This window comes from Prunus dulcis, chromosome 1 (genome assembly GCF_902201215.1).
Source record: "Prunus dulcis chromosome 1, ALMONDv2, whole genome shotgun sequence".
Classification (NCBI taxonomy): domain Eukaryota; kingdom Viridiplantae; phylum Streptophyta; class Magnoliopsida; order Rosales; family Rosaceae; genus Prunus; species Prunus dulcis.
In genome coordinates this window covers 12107345-12129874 of record NC_047650.1, presented here as the reverse complement: position 1 = coordinate 12129874, position 22530 = coordinate 12107345, and the positions used below count along the sequence as shown (strand labels likewise).

Sequence of the window (22530 nt, the reverse complement as noted above, 5' to 3'; positions counted from 1 at the left end):
TTATATGTCTCATTGTTAGCTTATGAAGAGACGAATAATTTAACAGTTCAACAATATAACATTATCACGTTGATATTGTGAAATATCTCACACAAAAAACATTACTTCTTGGAAAGAGAAAATATAAAGAAGCCAAAAGAAGAAACACGATTTTGTTGAAGCAAGCATTTGTAAAATAGCAGAGTGTGCTGTTTGGTTTGTGTGAGTGTGTGCCGTTTGGCATTGCATTATATGCAAAAATTGCATATACATCCAAAGGAACCCCACCCCAACCCTCATCCCCATACTGCCTGCCATGCACCCATCCATACACCATCCCATGTGAATGTGAGATTCCTCCTCTCTCTCTCTCTCTCTCTCTCCTCTCAGCTACCCTTCAAAGTCGTCCTCATCCATCTCCCGCCACGTGTCGACTTGCATGAGTGACAATTGGTGGGCTTATCTATGATATTTCACATTTGGACAGAGTTTCATGGTTGTTCGAGTCGAGGATTAGGTTGGTCCAAACCAGGAGGAGGATATGTGATTCTTGGTAACCAATCAGCGTGAGGAAATATTGGATCTGGAGCTACTAGCATTAATTGCTTGGCTCAGGTCTCTCAGCACCCGTGCAACCGTAGCCTGAGATACAAGTTGGCTCATCTTGCAAGCAACACACATAAAAAAACTAGACCACCAAGACTCTCTACAAAAATATTTACCATGAAAAAATTAAAATCTTATATTGTCAAACTATAAATTATGTACTGTTTATGAAGTAAAATGTAAATCGAGACTGTTTATTAAGTAAAATGTGAATCTTCGATTTACAGTTTAATAATATAACATATCATATCATTTCTTAATGTTTGTTGATATAATATTATTAATTATGAAATTGAAAATTAATACGTACCTTTTTTAGATAAAAGACGAGTTTTAAGGTTAATTTTAGTTACGAGGATTGAGTGAAAAAATGAGTTAGAATTAGATTAAGTCAAAATTCGAGTCGCTTTATTGTAGGTGACCAAGAAATCCCTTAACACGTGATGGAATAAGTTTATTAGAGTACGATCTCGATTTAAAAAAATTCCAAAAGTCATCGATTATATTTTAAAATGGTAGTAATAATATTTAGTCTACTAGTAAATTAGTAAATTAGTAAATCCAAAGCTGACCCATTTAAGCTAAAATCTTGTGCCTTTCGCTAATATATATGTAATTTAATTTATAATAATGGAGAAGGGCAAGCAAGAAGGAACAGAGAAGTACTTTTGGGATGGTACAATATGGGCTTCCCATCAATCACTGTCTGATTAGACAGTAGATGGATGGATGGATGGATGGAAATTAGCAGCAGCAGCAGCAGCAAGGCAGCTCCATTGTATATCATCATGATCATCATGTTGTGTGGGGTCCTCTTTCTTCCTCTGTTTTTTTTTAATTGTTTCTTTCCTTCTGTTTGATGAGACTATAGTCTGCCACTCACTCACTAGACTCCCTGAATTCGTGTCAAAGTGTCAACGCCGTTAGATTTTCTAAATAAAGTTGTTATAGCTTGTCTTTGTCAACACCTCCTCCTCACACCCTTTCATTTCAATGCCAAAATATACACAGAATTTAGAGTCTCCTATGGACAAATACGTGCATAAATACAATCTTGAAAGGTTTCAACTAGTTTTATTCATGGAAATCATAAGAAATTAGACCACTCGAGCTACAAACTCGAAATTAGACCACTCGAGCTACAAACCTTTTGCCACAGAATAATAGTTTATTGGGTTTCAGAGAGAATCATTATTATTTTCTTTCTAAACAGTGGGGGAGCATACTTGATACACCAGCACCCAAAAACAGTATTAGGGATTAGTGGGCCCATATTTCCACTAGCCCTACTCATTTATGTGGAGACCCACCACCGAAAACATCCATGATTGTCAACCCCATTGGGAAAACAGGGAAGAAAAGCTTGTAGAAGGTAATGAGCAAATAGAGCATTTTGGGGTCAAGGGAGAGGAGAAATGGGCAGAGGGATTCTCTTTGATATTATTTTTGTTTGAAACTTATGAACACATATAAACATCTCATAAAAAAAGAGAGAGAAGCCCAGAGAGAGCACACAATCTGATCTCCTCCACTTACATCCCATCTGTTGCCCTAACAACTTTAAATATATTATCTATAAATACTCTCCCTATTGATAATTAAAATCCTAATGGACTCAGGATAAAAAGTAAGATGAAGATGAAAAAAATAAGGAGAGAGGAATTAAAACTAAAAAGAAGAAAAAAGCATTTCCATGTATAATATGGCACCAGATTTCTAGTCCTTGGAACTATGAACTGAACCACCACAAACTCAGCAAATTAATTAACCCAAATCAGCAGCAGGCAGCACCAATTTTCAGTCAATTTTTTCACATGACATTGCAACTTGAGGTGTTCTCATCACTAAAGAAGTGAGTGTATTCACCAGCTGGGGGAGGAGGAGGGTATGGATAGTATGGGGGTGGTGGGCCAGCTGGCATGTAATTCACAGCTGGTGGAGGCCTAGCATACACCATAGGCGAAAACCTCTCATTGCCCATTGCCCTTTGCTGGTTCATCACAGCTTGCAAGTATTGTTGTTGCTGGAAGGGGTTTCCAGGCATGGTCTCGGGCCCAGCTCCTTGGAAGTAGCCGGCCCCGCCTCCGCCACCGCCACCATTCATCGGTGCTGCCGGCAGGCCTTGAACAGCTGGAATGTTGCCCATTTGGCTCATTGGCATGCCACCCATTGGCCCCATTGCCATGTTGTTCATGTTGGCCACCTGACCCATATTACCTCCTCCAGGCATGCCCTGGGGGCGCCCACCCATGCTGTGAAAAGCATTGCTCATAGCTTGAGCTTCACTCATTCCTCCACCGCCACCGCCTCCGCCTCCGCCTCCGCCTCCACCGCCCCCCTTTTTGCCCCCATTGGCGTTACTGATGTTTGCATTAGGACCACCCTTGTTAATTGCTCCACCACCATTTTTACCATCTGAGGGAAATCCCCCATTTTTGCCTCCATTTTTTCCACCTCCACCACCTTGATTTTGATTGTGATCTCCTCCACCACCACCCTTCTTCCCTCCTCCATTTTTACCCTCATTGTTCCCACCACCCATATTCACCTGAACAGGCACAGGCCCACCACCACCCTTTTTCCCATTACCCCCACCCCCACCGCCACCTCCATTTTGACCACCATTCCCACCCTTTTGGGCAGCATTCATATTCATCATCTGTGGAAGGTTCCCATTCATCATCGCCATCATATTAGGCACCTTACCATTAGCCATCACAGGTTTCATCTTATTGAGAGGATGATGGGGGTCATCCATGTCATCATCAAACTCATCATCATAGTCCTCATCATCATAGTCCTCATCATCAAGGTCTTCATAATCATCATCACTCAAATCCTCATCCTCACGCAAGTTGAATTTCACAGCCTTCTGGTTGGGGTTTGGGGCTGGGCCCTTGAAAGGAGGCATTTGCATGCCCTTCAATTGGGGGAGGTTCAGATCTTGGAACCCTTTCATTTGCTGAAGCTGCTGAAGCTGCTTAAGTTGCTGAAGATGTTGCTGCTGCTGCTGCTGCTGAAGTTGCTGCTGTTGCTGAAGTTGCTGCTGTTGCTGCTGTTGCTGCTGTTGCTGCTGCTGTTGTTGGCCTGGTTGACCACCCTTGGGCTGGTTGTTGCCACCACCACCCTTGGGCTGGTTGTTGCCACCACCACCCTTCTGGGCTTTGTTGTTTCCACCTTTGCCATTGTCGATTTGCATGTTTTTGAGCTGATTGGCCATGTGGCTCTGGTTGTTGTTATTAGCCTTTGGAGCACCCCAGAGCTCTGCATGTTTCCCAGATTTTGCAAGCTTCTTAATGAGAATGGAAGGGTCTACATTTCCTGAGACAGTCACCTTCCCCTGCTCTGCATCTATGTCGGTGGTGAAAACTCCTAAAGAAAAAGGAAACACAAATTAACCCATAATTTCAAAAATAAAAAGATGCAAACTTGAAAGTTTTAGTATACAAGAAGAACAAAAATCTTCAGGGAAATGTGATTCAGTACAGGGAAATATTAGTTGTCTCTGACAGAGTCAACTTAAAAACAGGGCTCTAACAAAATGGAGCATACCATCAATTTTCTGTAAGATTTTCTTCACTTTCTGCTTGCAACCATCACAGTGTATGTTCACTTTGAGAACACATTTCTGCATGTACAGATAACCCAAAGAGCAAAACAGAGTAAAGAGAAACATTCAAAAAGAACAAAACGAAAAAGAGCAAAGCTTACTTGCTATATGCTACATGAAATAAAGAGATAAGCAAGGAAGACAAATAACTTTAAAGAAAATTAAATACATTTGAGTTCAAATGAAGCAAAGAATTAAGCACAGGGGAGTGAAGGAATACCTGGATCTTCAAGAACTCTTCTTTACTCATAGCTGCAACTCAAATGCAACAAACACAAGGCTACAATAATGGAAAGAGAGAAAAGGGTCGCAAATAGATCTAAGAAACAGAGAGGGTGAATTACAAGAGCTCGAGAAAAGGGTTGTCTCTGTTCTTTCTTTTTGGGACTTTTTACCAAGCGAAAAACAGGGAGACAATGAGAGAAAACAATTGGGTCCAAGTCTCTCTGAGCAGAGAGAAAGTTTTAAGACCCAACAAGGTTCAGTCTTTGAAGAAGAGCGAGAGAGAGAGAGAGAGAGGGGTTCAGAAGCGGTGGGTAGACATTACACTTCAATGGGCATCTCTGCTTCCTCTATTTCAGGGCAAGAGAGAGATGGGGTTAGTGAGCTAAAACAAAGAGAAAAGGAGACTGTGACAGAGAGAGAGAGAGAGAGAGAGAGAGAGAGAGAGAGAGTGATGCCTCCAAGCCTTTCACTCTTTTCTTTTGGGCCTTTATTTATGTATTTTCCATCCCTACCATATACACAGAACAGACTGTAACTTACTACCCAATTAGAATTAGCCAATAGGCATGTGGGTCAAGTTTGGCTTGGCTTGGAAGCCAACGTGGGAGGCTTGGCTTGAGCCAAAGGTCAGCTTTGGCTTCGGCTTTGGCTTTGGCTTGACCATGGTGGTGAGTCGTGAGTGGTGAAAGAGGAGGCTCAGATTTGTTTTTAATATTTGATAATTATTATCAGCAGATGTGAATGAACTCTGTCAGATTTCCTCTCCCAAAATTGGGTGGTATAATAAATATTGTCATTCAATAGGACCTTGTTTCCTTCCTCTATCTTATTTAAATTTTTACCTGATTCTTGTGCTTCCTAGTCTACATTCATCTGTCCACCCTAAATTACCATAATACCCTCCTGGGTTGAAAGGAAACTTGAGCTTGGCAAAACTTTTTTACCTCACCACTGGTGAAGAGATATAGCTGGGTTTTGATCTTTGTCAATTCTATCCAACACCATTGAGTAATGCCCTCGCATTGCGACTTTCTGCCATATAGTTTCGATGCGGAACATATATGTACTAAACATACCATGTAATGGAAATATTCAAATAATGAAGACAAATGTCATTCTCGTTCTCATCTTACAATGTGATTTGATGGTCGGAACTGTCGATCTTCAAAACTATCCTTCAAAAAACATGCATAAAAGACTTATCTAACTAGGCTCACATCTAATTTAAAGTTGGACCAAGGGTGAGAGGTTAGATGTTGGTCATCGTGGTTTGGATCATTGATTGTAATGATTTCGTGTTTGAGTAATGAAAAATTTCTCTCTCTTTTTTTTTTTAAACAAGGAAAAAAGAAGGAAGAGTATAGCATAAGGTCACCAAATTCATAAGGATACAATATAACAGGTGAAAGAGTCTAACAACGATTAGATCAAATTCAATTTTCGCTTTACATGATTTTTTTTGGAAAAGTACCAAACATTGAAATAGTATGTAATTGAATTTATGAATAAACTCTTTTTACATCATAAAAAGGAAAAAAAAAGTTTGCAGACGCCGGGTATATACCAGTCTCTTTCTATCTCTCTTATTATGTGGTAAGTGAGGTGGTAAGAGAAATAGCGAAAAAAGGAATATGCATTCAAAGCATGCAAGTTTCTCTTCCCAAAGAATGACGATCTATTGATTATCAAATAACAACTTCAAAATTCTTAACAATGTCTCTTGAGATTATAAATTTTTTAAATAAAGATAAAGAGAGAGATGGAGAGAAAATAAGATGAAATAAATGACACAAAGGTGGTGTACTATTCATCGTATTGGTTATGGCATGAAACTTGAAATCTAAAACCAAGATCACTAGCTAGTTATAGGTTGCTGTCTAAATTGAATAATTAGTGTCCGATGTTCATGCAAATTGGAAATTATTTCTAAACATGGAGAATTGATATTGACACGGGTTTTCTTGGTTTGAGATAAAAATCCAAGGAGATCGATTCATTTGGTTGTCATGCATTGCATTCTGATAATATCTGGTGCGTCCTCCACATGCACTACTTGCTCGAAATTTTGGGCCAAGATTGTCGTTACCACCACATTTCCAAGTGAGAAGAGGTGGGTGAGTTGAAGCTTGAGTTATAATATAATTTCGAGTTACATGACATTAACCGATAGAAGAACAAAAACATGAAAGGCTATTTCAAGTTCGAATCCCTTTTTCCAGAGAAAAAAAAAAATTCAGAATCACATCTATGATCTTCCATGCAAAAATGACATGCTACTAGGGGGGAAAAGATAAAAGTTCGTTGCCTTTTTGTGCTCATATCATTCATCTTCCCCAAAATTATTGCTAGCTAGTTCCCAGTATACCAACTAGTAGAAAATTTCTTTTCATGAGGAAGAGTTGCCAAATTTGGCTTGTGGTTGGTTTAATGGAAGGTGCATTATTTATGATATGTGGGAAAACTTGGAAGAAAAAAGAAAAAAAGAAAAAGTGAAAAACGCTTTAGAAACTACCTACGGAATTGGTATATTTCCATATGGTAAGGAAATTGTGAGTATTGGCTGTCATATAAGCTTTTTCAGAAAGAAACTAAGCTAGCTGTTGGTCAGGTTTATGCAACGCTAATAATAAAGTTCCTTTGGTTTTTTTTTTTTTTTTGATCCTGCCCTACGTTAAGAGCAATTAGGTAAAAGAAAAGCAACAAGAGGGCCACAAGCAAAGCCCTCTTGATGCAGATGAATCATGCTTATGGGGAAGATTTTTCATGAGTTTGGGCACTCCCTTTTCCTGAGGATGCAAATCATTGTTGTCCTTGAAAGCTTAAACTGGTGATTATAAAACAATCCCTTGTTGCTTTTCTCCCTTTAGCTTCCTTTTTATCCCTTTGAAGAGGTAACTTTACCAGTAAAAAGATGTTTGAACGGTGACAAGGGGCCTTAACCCAATTGCTTTTCCTGTTCTAATTCAAACAAAGACAAAGAATTGGTTTCGAAAACGTTGATTGTGTTTCTGAGGGTGGCTTCTGGAGTCCGTAAAGGTTTGAGCAAAACCATTTTCTATTAGCAAAAGTGAAGAACTTGTATATCATGAGGATAACATTGTTTTGCTACTCCGAACCAATCATGTGTTGTCAGTAAAAAAGTTATCATGTATGGCGGAACATGCCTGTAATATATAAGTTTTTCTCGCAGAAGTGAGATCCCAAGAACAAATAAAAAAGGTTGAAAACTAGGCTTTCCATTTAGCCTCCATACACAGGGACAGTAAAAGCAACACGGCAACACTTCATAGCAGAATGGCGTAGTGTGTGATTTTGAAAACTAAATAACATGGGGCTTTGTTGAACGATGTCAAGTGGGTAGGCTAAATTTGGGACTTTGATATTACATCTTCCTTTTTTTTTTTTTTTTTTTGGTCACAAAGGGTCTTAAAAAGAAAAGACTTGGGCGGCCATGCAATGCCATTGCCATTTATGCAGGTGGTGTCACATGAAGCTCCACATGGCCTCTGGTATAGATAGTGATTGATACGAGAAATGAGGATGAGATTTATGGAGATCATTTATTCGATTCACCTGCAAATGTAACTAAAATGCTTGCCCACCCACATGGTTTCTGCAAATGCTTACTCGTTTTAACCCTGGATTTTATTGTCTGTAGGGAAGAATAATGGAGCTGTTGATGTTAAGATGTTGACTTTTCACTATCAAGGAAAGCCTAACTTTCGTACAATTTGATTTATTTTTTTTCGTGTGCTTCATTCTATTCACAAAGATTCATCTATAATTTAACACTTTCCAGAATAGCAAATGCCCTTTTGGTGATTTTGCGCAATGAGTAAGATGCCAATAATAAAACCCAAATGATATAAGCAGTTGCAGCATTATCAAATTTAATGCATTGATGAAAACATTTTAACAGATTTTTCTTGTTCTTTTTCACCAAAACTTCTTGATGGAGTTGCATGCAGTGCAGCACACACATTTTTCAAGCTCTACAGAAATTCAATTCTTAGGACAAGCATTTTGGAAAGATATCACTAAGTTACAAAGTTAATGGACTGGACAGGCAACATTAGAAAAGAATATAGGAAAAGAGGGTGGTGATATGGGATTTTATGTCTAACTTTTACCGCAAGCAATTAGCACTGTAAGCATATAGATTAAAAGGATAACACCGAAACAGCTGGTGATTATAAAAACAACTAACAAAGTGGGATTTTACCAGCAATCAACACTATTATAGCAGAAAGAATTGAAAACAGGAGGATTATGACAGCTTTGGACTAAAATTCTTACCCCAAAGAATTTTCACCATTTGAAGAAACCAAATAAAGCCAATGGTCATGTTATCCAACCAACACGAGAAATTAGTCTCCTAACTGGCCGCCACATATAAGAATAACAAGGCCAGTTCAATTCAACTCTGAAGGTCTCACAAATTTTTGTCCAAGGTGAATTCACAGTGGTGTGATCAAGTTAAAAAGAAGACTAAAGCTAATATATAAATTTAACTGTAGTCCCTCAAGATGAACAAGATTGGATTCTCTAGGGAGCCTAACACACAAACACAGACATATAAGCAATAACGGACTGAAGCCAAATACAGGAAGGATGTTCAATAAGATGCAAATAACATCCTCTCACAGCCCACCTGAGCTTTATAGATTCTTAATTTGTCCCTTAAAAGATAACGTCAATGGAAAATATTCCCTCCCAGACTCTTTTTAAGCTCTATCCCAGAGTGAAAAAAGTACTTCCCTCAGACCCAGAATGTTTCTCCTATCCAGATGCCCCAACCCCCAGACCTAGAATGATCTTCATTCTCTTTCTTGACATACAGCTCACCATACTCCTGGCTATCCCATATGCACACGCACAAAAGCAAATATATGTATAGAATCTATGGATATCATAGAGATTCAACCAAAAAGGGGGAAAGTTAAGAGTACACTCTTCACCCCCTTTCTTCTTCTCTCCCAAGAAAAGAAAAGGGTGAGAATTGTGCATAAAAAGCATGAAAATTGAGAACTTTTAATTAAATACTGTATAACTCAAAAACTTCAAAAACAACATCTAATGCATTAGGGGAACAGGAGCTCTGGTGGAAAGTTTTTCAGCTATCTCTTTGAAATATGTAATTTGACAAGAAGGTTCCTTAAATGTAATGAAGGAAATCAGACCCACACTTTTAACTTGTCATTTGTTTTTTGAAGTTCTATACAAGTTGCCTGTGTAGGAAACTGTTGAAGAAAGCTTGTGGCTCACACACACCACGTGTATAATGGTTAAGAAAGTTCTTTCTTGGAGAATCAAATTTGAGTAAGCTCTGTAAGATAATCACATACATATTAGAAAACATCGCATCAATTACAATATACAAAACAAATAAAAAATGCATTTATACAACAGGTGAAAGCACACATAAAAGAAGTCAATAGCCATACCACAATCCGCAGAGTATGGAGAAAAAAAGTATCTTCATTGACGACTTTTATTTATCTCAATCCCTATGAGTTCCTCAATGGGTTGACGGCAGATAGGGCATTTATTGGATTGAAGCGTCAACTCTTTTGCACAATCGCTGCACATACACTGGAAAAGACAAATGAAATGAGAATAAGAAACTGTAGTCTTAAAAGTGAAAAGCAAAAGAATAGAGGTGTTTATCCTAGCTTGCAATGTTGTATACAATTCTTGGAGTTATGAAGGACTCAAAACTATAATCAAGAATTTGATTTCTCATCATCTAGAGAAAATAAATTTAGGGTAGTTCAAAAGAAATTTGAAAAAAAGATTATGAAAACCAGGGTACCATGTTAGTGACCCAACCATCCAATGCTCTCACTCCTACTGATACTTTAGCAACCACTAAGATGAACTAAGAAAACTTGAAGGTTAGCAGTAATCTCCTCTAGGACCAACTAATGGTAGATGGTGATCAGATGAGTCAAGCCCATGTGCCGCGATGACTTCATTCACAAGACACATGCACGAGCACAATGTGCTTGAGCCTTCCTGATCATTATTCTTAACAGCATTTCTAACATATGGTACTAGTGCAGATTCAGCAGCATAATCTATGGTAATTAGCTCTCTCTCAATATAATTATCTAATCTTAGACAAAGTCTCACCATATGTCGACAAGGTAGCACAGCAGTGTCCTTAGGTTCAGTCATGCATATCACACACTCCTTCCCCGGGTCATTGTCATCAAAGCCTTCCACTGTCGAGCTTGCTATTCCATATATCTCACGTAGCTCATAACGAACTTCATCAATCCACAGTATCTGCCTAATTACTCTCACTTGGAAATGGTCACCATTGTTCTTTTCTAGTACGGCTTGAGTAATCTGCATACGAGGGGATGTATCTGGGGTGGGCTCAACAATATGCTCATCTGTTGAATGAGGTGGAAATGTTTCAGCAGATATTACAAGCGGAAATATATCTTCTCCGGGTGATGGTTTTGAAAGATCATCCAACTCAAAGAAACCTAAATCAATGCCTGTTCCTGAGGGCTGACGAAATTTTTGCCCGGAACCCTTCTGAAAGGGGACTCTCACTGGCACAAATGCTTCAGGGAATAGTGGAACAAACCTACAGTCTGGCTCTTCCTTGGCAAAGTAGAACAATGTAATGCTGTCAATAAGAAGACATGATCAGATAAACAGAACATGATATACCCCATAAGAAATGAAGATCACAAAAGCACTGATAATTAGGAACAAAAAAGAACCAAAAGCCTCTGCACAAGAAAATGGAAATCATTACATATAACCATGAAGGACTACTAGCCATGGTTTTTACTGTTAGAGAACCATGACTGTGGCCAATAAGCATGTGATATAGGTGGAAACCACTTATTTAAGCCATATACGGCGTATACATAGGGTGCGTGCTACATACATGCATAACCTTGCTGACTGGCTATAGACAGTTGCTCAGCAATAATATGCAGCAATCAAAACACCAATTTTTATATAATGCTACTTTTAGATGGTAACACTGCTTGCATATCAGTTGATATTATTAACCTCTAGATATAAAACAAGGTCTATAAAAGAGGCAGGGAAATTAAACCATTGGGACCACAGATGGTGTGGACACCAATTGTAAAGAGTTATCTTTAAAAAAATGCCTTCCACAAATTTTTGATACAAAACTTAAAATGAAAGCACAAGAACATATAGACTAAATTATAAAGATAAAAGCAGTACTTTACGTAGTGCTGTCTTCAAACCTATGAAATACTTGATGAAAACAACATAACATTAACTGCATCTTACTTCGGTTACTGCTTATAGGTATATAATTATTAGATCACAAAAGCTTTTGAAATGTGAGAAAGTTCGTAGTGCCAGCATAACCCTCTTTTATATAGAAACATATAAAATTTATAAACGGTAATGCCAGCATGACCTCTTAATATCGAGAGTTCAAGATAAATAACAGAAATCTGGAAAACACTGATAGAAAAGCTAGCCCAAACACTTGATTACAGTCAATCCTATCCCCTCCAATCTCTACTTCCTCTTTTTTTGTGAAGAAAATCTCTACTTCCTCTTAAGAGCTGTTTAACAAACAAAACCAAGAAAATGTAAGCCCTTATATATGATAGGTAACCTTCCTATGGAAGAGAAGGGGCACCCATACCTTCTTAAGATAGATAAAAACCTATAGCATCTATGGTAGAGCTAAAATTTCTGGAAAAAAAATTCACTTCAAAGAAACAAATGACAACCAATACTAATGTGAACTTGTTTGAACTTTGAAGCATTGATTCACCATTCTAAAAAGGAACCTTAGACGGATGTAGCTAATTTCTTTGTAATGGTCATGTCTACTGCTGTCATCCAACCAACTGAGAAAACACATGAAAAAGCGAAATTCATGCGCTTCATGTGTTTTAAGGCCTCCCGTCAGCAATAACATCATCCAAGACTCAAAATGAACATTAAGTAACAATCATTTCGTAAGTCCCACTTCTTATGATAATTCAAATACTTAGCTAATCAATAAAATTGCAGTGATGCATTACATTTCTCTTCTTCCATCTCTCATCTTCCTTTCTTGAATACCCTCTCTAATTAATTGCTAGGGAAACTCCATCTCAGCTAACCCAAACTGGGATGAACCTTTCGTATTCTCAGGTCCGAAAAGCTGATAGCTTTGAGATCCAAAACCCAAATCAATCAAAACACTCATAGGCACTCAAATCATCACAAGCCTCAAGAATATGGAACAATTCAATAATTCAATGAGTGGAAGAAGACCTCAATTTGTTTACCTCCCATCATACATGGCATCGAAAACGAAAGAAACCAAATGTTGATCAGGGTTCAGCTCATCTATCTCAAGCCTCAATGTGTCCTTATGCACGTTGACATCGTTCTTCACCTTCTTGGCGTTCTGATGCTCAACGTGAGGCGGAGGAGGCGGCATGGGAGGCCGAATTGCGGGCCACCCATGAGCCTGATTGGCAGCATAATAAGGCGGGTAATTGTAATTGTAACTGAAGCGACCCATGGCGGAATTGGCATGGTTGCATGAACTGTAGTGGCCATAGCAGTAATGGGTTTGAGGTGGAGGAGGAGGAGGTGTAAGAGGAAGAGGGTAGGCGGGATAAGGACCTCTGGGTTGTTGAGCGTACGGGGTGGCGGTATTGACATATGGGTAGTTACTATTATTTGCAGAAAAAGAAAATGAAGAAGAAGATGAAGAAGTAAGCAGAGGACCAGGTGGTGGTGGAGGTGGAGGTGGCGGTGGTGGTGGAGGAGGAGGAGGAGGAGGAGGAGGTGGTGGAGGAGGAGAGAGAGAGGGATGGTCTGAGGAGTAATAGCGATGAGAACTTGCGATGTATTGGGGTTGAGATGGTAGTTGTGGAGGTGGGTTCTGATAATAGCTGTTTCTTCTTCGGTTGCTACTCCATGAAATCCCCATTTTTGAGAAATGGGTTGGGGAAGAAGGTGAAAACTTTGATTGAGATGAAGAAAACAAAAATGGGTTTTGGAGACTTGGTCTGTGGACCGTGCTACTGTAGAAGAAGACTGTTTGCAGAAAGAAGAAACAAGATCGCGTTTTGTTCGCGTGAAGAATCAATTTGTGTATAAAACGACAGACACATTTTGCGACGATTGGAAATTCCGCGGACCTATTCTATTTTGCGACGATTGGAAATTCCGCGGGGTTATATAGAGGTATTAGTTTCGACTTATTTTTGGTCTGTAATTCAACATTTCTGACTTTTTTATTTATTTCTTATTCTAATCTCAGTTCCATCTATTTGAATGAAACTTGTAATCAAATATTTGATTGGTCTATAATTCAACATTTCTGACTCATAATTTTTATAAATAATTTTATATCTCATTTTCATCTATTTGAATGAAACTTGTAATCAAATAGTGATTCAATTCTTACTTTTCCCAGGGTTGAATCAATAGTTTTTCGGAAGGGGTTCATCTTTTTATGGCTTTTTGAAGGGATTAGTTTAACATAAGTAAAAGAATTTGGAAATGCTCCTCTGGCCTGGTCAGACAACATAGAAGCTTCTTTGAGTTCAAGTTTTCTTTCTACACTAATAAAATAAAGATGATCATGGATTTATCCTCATGTTCAAGCCTGGCACTTTACAAAGAAAGAAAAATAATAATAATGGGCCTCTAGTTTAGGTCTAGGCATAAAAGGTTGTGTCCATCACCGCCATTTGTGGACTAGGCCTATTTATTTTATTAAACAATTAACTTGGGTGTAAAACCTTAAAGTATTTTTATACCAGCGATTTTGGAGAAGGGGTATTGAATTTAAGACCTCGGGTGCATGGGTAAATGTTCTTAACTAACTGAGTTACAAGCTCCTTGCATAAAACCCTAATTTTTATTATAAGGGGCATGTAGCTCAAGTGGTTAAGGGCAGTTACCTCACCCAAGGTCTTAAGTTAGTTAATACAATACTCTTTTATAATATAATTTAACCAAGCGTTACCTTAAAAATAGGCTATTTTCTTGTTAATTGACACTAATTTTTAACTCATTGGTTATTAGTTTCTTAGTACCAAACACAAGCATGAGAAGGCAACTTATTATTGGTGTTGTTTGTATACAGAAATGTTTACTTTTATCTTTTTCCCTAGTTTTATTTCTAGATCTCAAATTGTACAAATCCTTGTAGAATGACATAATCTTGTTTGCTGTGTGGACCAAGTAGCTGATATGAACCTAGAATGACATGATCTGAATATCTGAACACGGACACAACACCATTGTTAATCAGCTAAGAATTGAAGCCTTTGTTTCAACTATTTCATTTTGACTTGTACCAAAATATTTTTGGCTTGAAGTCTATTGACAAAAAGAACCCAACAACAAATCAATTTTGAAAACACAAAACCAACAGGTTAACCAATTGGCTCGAAGCCGGCAGCAACCCTTCTTGAATAGTTGAATTCAACAAGAAGAAAAGTCTGTGGCTGGCAGCTGTTCATAAACAGAAATTATATAGTCATCTTCCACAGCAAAAATTACAAGACAAAGGTCTGCTTCTGCAAACACTGCAAGGTCTCTTTCTGCATTTGTTTATTTATTTATTTTTCTTGATGGCCAAACATCACATTGATAAAACCATATTTATCCAACAGATGCAACAATTTCATTCAGTATATAAAACTACAATGTTACCTTCTGAAATCTTAAAAAACACACAATAAAAGAAACAAAAGACAAACAAAACCAGAGAGGGATGAAAACATGCTTTAATAATGTCATCACCAACACATTACATACAAACTTACAAAAAGAATAAAATCTCATCAGCAAAAATCTGGCCTGGGTTTCTTGCGAACCGATATGCAGCCTCTTTGATGATCCCTAAAGATTCTGATCTCACAATAGTCTCTGAGGTCCTCAAGGCTAATATATTGCTGCTTGACCATTCTCAATGTGTCACCACCACCAGTGTCATGAATCCAAACATAAGGGTGGCAAGTCTCATCATAGTAATAGAGCAAGCTCTTCATGCCACCACTCCCAATCTCACCACCCCCAGGCATATAGGCTTTGTATATGCTCTTGCATTTCAGCCTCTTTGAAGAGCCTGGTTTTATGGTGTGAACTTTTTTCAGTATAGAACCAACTCTTATTTGCAGCTCCAGAGGCTTGTCACACAGGTTCCAGATCCTTGTCCCAAAACCTGAGGCTTGTTGAGTATGATCCCTGCATCCATCAAAACAACCCCCCGTTGGGAAAATGCCAAATCTGGGCATCTTTGCTTTGAGGGCCTTCAAGTGTTTGGTCACCCTGGATTTAAAGACAACATGCATTTTTTTTGTGTTGCAGAAGATTCACTTCACTCATATATTTGACATTTGTAATCCATATATAACCTACATGGGCCTATACCCCCATTAAGTCAATTCATGATACTTTCTGATATTCTTGAATGGATGGCTGTGATTACTTGAGCTCTGACCTAACCAAGAGGGCAGTCATCACTTTCTGCAGTTGTGATTGTGTGACACTAAATAGCTGATGCATGGAGTAATTGTATGAATTGTACCATAGAAAGATTTAACATGATAGAATATTGTTTGCCCTTCCATTAAGGAACTGGTAGGGTCTCCCAAGGGCCCAAAATTCAACACAAGACAGTGGGAAAGTTGAGATATGGAGACAAAATAAATAAATGAAAACGCTGAAGACTGCTTTTTCTTTGTTTGGAGAGGGAGAAAGAGATAAAGTGAAGTGTGCCCACACATACAAAGCTTAATAATGAGGTCTCATGTATATGATGTTGCTTCCCATTTGGTCATAGCAGCAACTACTTACTTTTGATTTACTCCTGTTCAAGTTTCCAAGTAAACAGCTTTTCCCTCCCAAAACTGCTCCCATTTCTATAAGCATATAAAATCCCTGGTAATTTGGACCACAAGTAGATTAGGACTTCTTCTCACATGGCTTTTTGAGTGGGGTGGTGGGGTGGTGTTTGTGCTGGTACATCACAAAGCCTAAAATATGTTACAGGAGCTTCTGCATTCATTCTTATCAAAACTAACATATTGAAATTTCAGACTCATCTACCTAGCACAATATTTTCCACCATGACCCACATTGTGGCTCTCACATTGTCATATCCAACAAATACATTACTTTAGCATCAGGGAAAATCCAATCTTCTGTTCCTCACGTAACGTTCGTTCGGTGCAGAAAGAAAATTTATTATAAACTAATGGTAGGAGTCGCCTGTTATATTTTGTCAAACTTTGCACGAGGACAATATAGTTAACAACAGATCTTCTGATAAGAAGCTTTACAGTACTGATGATTCTTGTTACAATCATCCGTTCACACTTGACTTATAGTGAGCTACAAAGATTTTTAAAGACTAGGGATCCCTACGCTAATCGCAAATCACGACTACGTGCAGGGATCGTTTCGCTATACTATCTAGGGAGTAAATAAACTAATCGTTCAATTTACATCAAACCAACCATTCAAGGCAAAGGACTCACAAGAATGATCTCAATGATTTTCTAATCTTTTATTTCAAGGTGAAAAGACAAAGCTACAGTCAAATAATACAATCTTCATGGTCAAATACGCCACATTTGTCCAAAATTACAATCTAAAATATGGGTAAACTGTACAGGGAATGAATAAAAAGTACCAGATGCTGGAGTATTAAATAGGGCATAGGCCCTTTGAAAGAAGGTAGGTAGAAGAATTTACAAAGAACAGGGATTTCACTTTTCATGATTGTCTTCAGACGGGTCTATCTTGATTAAAAGAGGTTGGTTGAGATGCGCAGGTACTTCTGCGACGACAGGCAATTCTGGTGTAGCATTGATATCAATATCCTCATTTTCAGCCAAAGCTTTTTCCAGAGCAGCCTTGGCAACTCTTGTCACACAAATCATTAGAATTACTGCAAACAAGCCAAACAAAAAGAAAAGGAAGACAACTGAATACTTCAAAACTTCAATATAGGTACAGAAACTTATATTTCAAAAATAATATTTACTATCACTATTACGATGAGTATAAAACTAAAAGTGCAATTTTTAACCAAGTCTTTCTTATTCACCATTTTCAATATTGACAAATTCACCATTTTCAATATTGACAATTTCACTTAGTCCATAATTTTCTTTTGAGGAAAAATCAGAAAATACCCTTGAATTCTGACTCAAGTTCCTATGTCTTCTCAACTTTAAATCCATCAATATCTTTCAAAATTTTGAGTTTATTTATTTCTTATTTCTTATTGTCATAAAGCCTCCTCTGTTATCTCGGCTAGTCAAAACTCATAGAGGGTGTACATACAAATCATGTGATTACAATGCATCATACAAGGAAACTGATAACAATAATCAATGAGTAACATGCATGTAAAAGATGCAAAATGACAATGCCCCTAGAATGAGATGATTCCCTCTCTCTCGCTCGTCCACACCTCCCACCTCCATCTAGATAAACCCTTTATTTTAGGTTTTCTATTTTTTTAAATGTTAATAGTCCTTCACACAGTAAATAACTTTGAATATATGATCGTCTTTCTTTGCCCACTTATCAAGCAACCATACAGAGATTTGTAATTTAGAATCTTCAATCTATGCCCCCTCCTTCATTAAAAAACACAAAAATCACGTCTAATCAGAAAACCTCAGCATACTGTTATCCAGATCATAACTAAAATCATAAAAATTAGAAAACCTCTTCTTTTCATGAAAGTAGATTGTTACCCAATCTCAAACCTGCCTTCATCAATTACATTCACTTCACAACCCCATTATTTCAAACTTTCTCAGTTCACCATCTCCCCCAACCCAAATGCAAGACCACAAGAATTCCCCTTTCCAATCAATTTCACCTCACACTCACTAGCCAAAGTCCCTCTACTATTGTCTTCAGGGGCACGATTTGGAAACATCACAATGCAATGACCGAGATTACCAATATTGACTGGGAGCTCGGGCTGGGAATAGTGGCAGAAGATTTCTTATATTTCTTGGGAGAAGATTGGGTGGTGACCTTAGGTTGGAGAGGCAAAAAAAAGTGGAGAAAGACGTTGATAACTATAAGAGAGCATATGAGGATTCTGATGACCAGCAGATGGAGGAGGCTAAAGATTAAGGTGGATTGGAGAGCTGAATTTTTTGGCAGGAATTGCAGCTCTGAGCTCATAAATGCTACATTGTACATTGACCATGTTAATGGGAAGGGAGAGAGATTAAGGAGAACATGAGAGACTTTCAACTCCTGTCAATACAACAACACAGACATTTCCTACTTAAGAGTGTGCCAAAGTCCAAAAATTATATTTCCCTATCTGCTTATTTCGTTCTTCCTTGTTTCAATAACATTATTCGTATCTTAAGCTGGAAAAACGAGATCATGTTATGATAGTAAGAACTCAAACATCTTTGTCTAACATAGTAATTCCCGTGCTCCCACCCCACTAAGAAGGAAAAGAAGAGAAGGTGGCCCAAAGAAAAGGCTTGTGTGTGCTTGTTGAGATTTTGCAACTTACCAGATACTGCGAGGCCCAATACGATAAAAGCCTGCATAGATAATATAAAAGAGTGAACATTTATCAGAAAAAAAAAAATTTACCGGGTCAAGAAACACTACTATACATATCCGAAAGCCTAATTCAAAATCTATAAATTGTGCTCTCTGTGAGCTTTATATGTCCATAACAAACAGTTATGAACTTATGATACAACCTTTGGAACATGATACTCACAACATGGTCCATAGGTCCTTAGTAAACCACATTGAGGTGATATCAATTTGGATAAATCACATAATTACAAGCAGTTTCGAACAGAAAAAGATGAGATAGCTCTTACCATACGGGTCTTTGAAAATTCACCCCATCCATGGGTCACATCAGAAAGATCCTTGAGAGTTGTTCCAACATATACTAGCGCAAATGTTATTGGCTGCAAGAGAGTCAATATCAAACACATTAACATCCCAATGAAACTAAATCTCTCTCTCTCTCTCTCTCTCTCTCTCTCTCTCTCTCTCTCTCTCTCTTGCATAGCAAGATGTTGGGATAGAATCACAAAAAAAGTAGTGTCTCAAGGAGGGTGAAGAAAATACCATCATTCCTAACCAGGAAGCTAGCATGTATTGTCCTATTGGAACAGGAGTCACAGACAAGAGGTAATTTAACATGTTGAAAGGGAGTAAGGGAACAAGACGAAGCAACAAAACAATCTGCAGAAAAAATTAAACAAGCAATATCAACATCTGTATTTTTTACTATAGATAAAAGTCATTTTACACTCTAACTAATTCCACTACTTCCTTGTTTCATTGTTCACCACTTGGAAAACAATAAGTTGGGGGTAAATTAATAAGATACGAAGCACATGGAAACACCAATAAATATGCATGCTAAAAATGTCAATTCACTTAATAAGGTCAGATATGAATCACCCAAACCTTAAATCCAGATCTCCGAATTGCAATTGCAACTGCACGGAACTGAGGATAATCCTTCAACCTGGAAACAACAAATGATCTCCCAATCTGTATGGGAATTCATGAATAAGATAAAGAAATAAAAACATGAAAAATACACACACATTATGACCAATAGGACACAAACAAAATATTTACATACAAATGAGAGAGAACAGATATAGAACTTAATACACCAATAGGTAAGATTGTTTCACTGCTTTCACTGCTTCCCTCATGATATTATTATTTTTTTCTTTCAGAAACTCAAACACTAAGAAATATACAATGAGATCTCAGAAACTTACAGTTCTGCCAAGAAGGAAGGCGGCCCCTGCACCTACAGTGGCTCCAATTGAGTCGGCAACAAAGCCCACAGGTAGGCCAAAAAGATAACCACCACCAAGCTGAAATATTTAAACGAGGAATCACATAAGGGTGCAAACTTGCAATTTAATCAGGAAGTTCTTTTTGAATTTTTCTGAGTGTAACAAAAGAAAACGGGAGGCAAAACAAGAAGGAACTTCAGACCATGGGCTTGATGTTGCAGACTATAATAGTAAAAGAAAATTTTAAATGAAGTAGGCAAGTTATATGATAGATCATTATTCTACAATAATTACAGTGGAGTAACAACAATTGCTAAGACATCGGACAAATGCTTACGGTAAGTACTGAAGCTGGTACTGCCAAGACTGTTAGTGGAATGTATGCAACAGCCCTGCATGTTACCCAAAGAAATATAAGTTGAAAGGTAAACAGAGGCAGTCTGTTACTGTTCACCAGTAAGTCATCTTTGAGAACAAATTTAACATGTAGGAAGTCTGTTACTATGACTAACTTTTAATAGTACAACTAAAATGATGACAGCAACCAAAATGAGACATGAACATGATTATTAGTCAGGGCCAAAACCAAAGAAAAAAACGATTTTGTAGAATACAATGGTACAATTGCACATATATTACAGTGCTACAATTTACTTACAGAACAAGCGGACCCCAAGGACCAAGATCCTGCTCAACCCATAATAAGAAGTCCTTCAAAATCTGCAGGTAGTAGTTATTTTATCAGTAAACAAATAGGACCATATTCAAATAAAAGAATTTGGTATCAGCTTCATAGCCAAAATTTTGGGCTAACAAAAGTCTCAAGGAAGTGATCCGCAACATAAACCTCCCATAGCAGCTGACAGAATTTATGCAATTAAGAAAGAGAAGTCCTACTGCATTGTCACATTTTAAACTAGGGGAAAACTGAGATTGTGGGGAGGCTATAAAGCAACAAAGCAACATCCAATTAATATTCAAATGACATAAAATCTAGTTAGAAATGAACAAAGAATCAAATTCAGCTCAGCATTTTAGTCATGCTTGAAATCATAATCCCAGTTTCCAACACATCAAATTGGGCTCGTCCCCCAAATTCCATTCTAACTTAACTGTCAATGTCAGAAACATGTAAACTACCAAAGCATAGCTCTAATGGAAGAAACTATATTCCACACGACTGCAGCCAAACCCAAAATCCCACCAATGGTCTGCAGACACACACCCCCTCCCCCCTCTCCCAAAATACCCCAACTCGAAATGTAAGACCTACCCAATAATTCAATTAACAAAAAAAATGCATACCCAAATCAAACAGCCAAAAGAATAACGCTATAAATCACAAAATCGAACAAAAGGCACAAGCAAATCATCCAATTCGCAAAACCCATATTGAAAACTAAAGGGAAAACAACACCCAAGGAAGAAACTCACAAATTGAGCTATCAAAAAATGGAAACAAAACAGACCCAGATGAGAAAACTGAACCTTTTCAACAGGGAGAGTAAAACAAGCAGTGGCTACAGCGGCCACAAGGAGGAGGAGGAGTGTGATCCTGAGCGCAGAACCCCAAGTGAAAGCCATAGAGAACCTTCGACGCCAAGGCCTACACTCCTCGTCGTCGTCGTTGTATATAGGTTGCTTCAACGACAAGCGAGGCCTCAAACCTCCAAGGTTTGCCAGATTTGATTTGGCTCCAAAAAGACGTAAGCTTCCGCTCGCTTTCTTTCTGGGTACCACTGTTTTTGTTTTGTTGTGTTCTTATCTTTATGTATGTCTGATTGATTGAGAAATCTTCTTTTGTTTTTTTGTTTTTCTTGATGGGAGAACAATTTGGGAATTTTAGAGATGGGATTTGGATTGAGAATGAGAATGAGTTTGACAAAGAACAGATCAGCAGGCACAAGTCCTATAAAAATTGTTATTTAATGATTAATGCTGTGATCATCTATGCGTCTGTGTGTGTTGGTGGAGATTAAACGTTTGGTGGGTTATTTCTGGAGTTTGCTTCTGAATCCCTTGTGAATGTGGCATGTCTTTTGCAAACGCGTTACTGCCTTCCCTTTCTTTTTTTTTTGGTTCTTTTCAATATTTCCTTTGCATTTCCTTTTTACTCCTTTAAATAAAAAAAATTGAGTTTTATATAAGCAATGTTAGAGATTATGTTCGGTATGTAAAATTTATATAAGCTTAGAAATCCTTTAGAAATAAAAATACTTTTTTGTTTTGTTTTCACAATGTTAGAGATTAACAAATAAAAAAAATACCACTTTTGGGTTGGGTTGTTGTGCTATAAATGGGCTGGATATTATTCGC

General features: G+C 37.8%; 3 protein-coding genes across 3 annotated transcripts; all 3 read right to left on the bottom strand.

Moving 5' to 3' along the window:
• Window positions 1-1992: 1992 nt before the first annotated feature.
• On the bottom strand, window positions 1993-4901 carry LOC117614462 (heavy metal-associated isoprenylated plant protein 33). Its single transcript, XM_034343281.1, has 3 exons — window positions 4416-4901; window positions 4138-4213; window positions 1993-3957 (listed from the first exon to the last, which is right to left on the bottom strand). Exons 1-3 carry the CDS (start codon window positions 4443-4445, stop codon window positions 2396-2398), a joined length of 1668 nt encoding a protein of 555 aa, XP_034199172.1. The 5' UTR covers window positions 4446-4901; the 3' UTR covers window positions 1993-2395.
• Window positions 4902-9501: 4600 nt separating this feature from the next.
• LOC117614006 lies at window positions 9502-15774 on the bottom strand. The gene is made up of 6 exons (XM_034342675.1): window positions 15234-15774; window positions 14815-14896; window positions 14580-14661; window positions 12709-13577; window positions 10553-11060; window positions 9502-10012 (listed from the first exon to the last, which is right to left on the bottom strand). Exons 1-6 carry the CDS (start codon window positions 15736-15738, stop codon window positions 9899-9901), a joined length of 2160 nt encoding a protein of 719 aa, XP_034198566.1. The 5' UTR covers window positions 15739-15774; the 3' UTR covers window positions 9502-9898.
• Window positions 15775-16931: 1157 nt separating this feature from the next.
• On the bottom strand, window positions 16932-22266 carry LOC117622190 (TVP38/TMEM64 family membrane protein slr0305). Its single transcript, XM_034352781.1, has 9 exons — window positions 21703-22266; window positions 20873-20934; window positions 20552-20606; window positions 20194-20292; window positions 19868-19954; window positions 19523-19639; window positions 19267-19359; window positions 18945-18975; window positions 16932-17339 (listed from the first exon to the last, which is right to left on the bottom strand). The coding sequence occupies exons 1-9, from the start codon at window positions 21796-21798 to the stop codon at window positions 17158-17160; spliced, it is 822 nt and encodes a 273-aa protein (XP_034208672.1). The 5' UTR covers window positions 21799-22266; the 3' UTR covers window positions 16932-17157.
• Window positions 22267-22530: the final 264 nt, after the last annotated feature.

What these genes read in the sequence shown, in the direction of transcription:
- LOC117614462 (XM_034343281.1), bottom strand. Translation starts at nt 4,445, where the DNA reads ATGAGTAAAGAAGAGTTCTTGAAGATCCAG. An exon ending in AAGAGTTCTTGAAGATCCAG is followed by an intron (nt 4,214 to 4,415) that starts GTATTCCTTCAC and finishes CTGTACATGCAG; the next exon opens with AAATGTGTTCTCAAAGTGAA. An exon ending in AATCTTACAGAAAATTGATG is followed by an intron (nt 3,958 to 4,137) that starts GTATGCTCCATT and finishes CTTTTTCTTTAG; the next exon opens with GAGTTTTCACCACCGACATA.
- LOC117622190 (XM_034352781.1), bottom strand. Translation starts at nt 21,798, where the DNA reads ATGGCTTTCACTTGGGGTTCTGCGCTCAGGATCACACTCCTCCTCCTC. An exon ending in TTACTCTCCCTGTTGAAAAG is followed by an intron (nt 20,935 to 21,702) that starts GTTCAGTTTTCT and finishes TACTACCTGCAG; the next exon opens with ATTTTGAAGGACTTCTTATT. An exon ending in ATTGGGCCTCGCAGTATCTG is followed by an intron (nt 17,340 to 18,944) that starts GTAAGTTGCAAA and finishes GCTTGTTTGCAG; the next exon opens with TAATTCTAATGATTTGTGTG.
- LOC117614006 (XM_034342675.1), bottom strand. Translation starts at nt 15,738, where the DNA reads ATGCATGTTGTCTTTAAATCCAGGGTGACCAAACACTTGAAGGCCCTC. An exon ending in TCGAGCCAATTGGTTAACCT is followed by an intron (nt 14,662 to 14,814) that starts GTTGGTTTTGTG and finishes GTCCGTGTTCAG; the next exon opens with ATATTCAGATCATGTCATTC. An exon ending in TGCTACCTTGTCGACATATG is followed by an intron (nt 10,013 to 10,552) that starts GTGAGACTTTGT and finishes TGTCTTTTCCAG; the next exon opens with TGTATGTGCAGCGATTGTGC.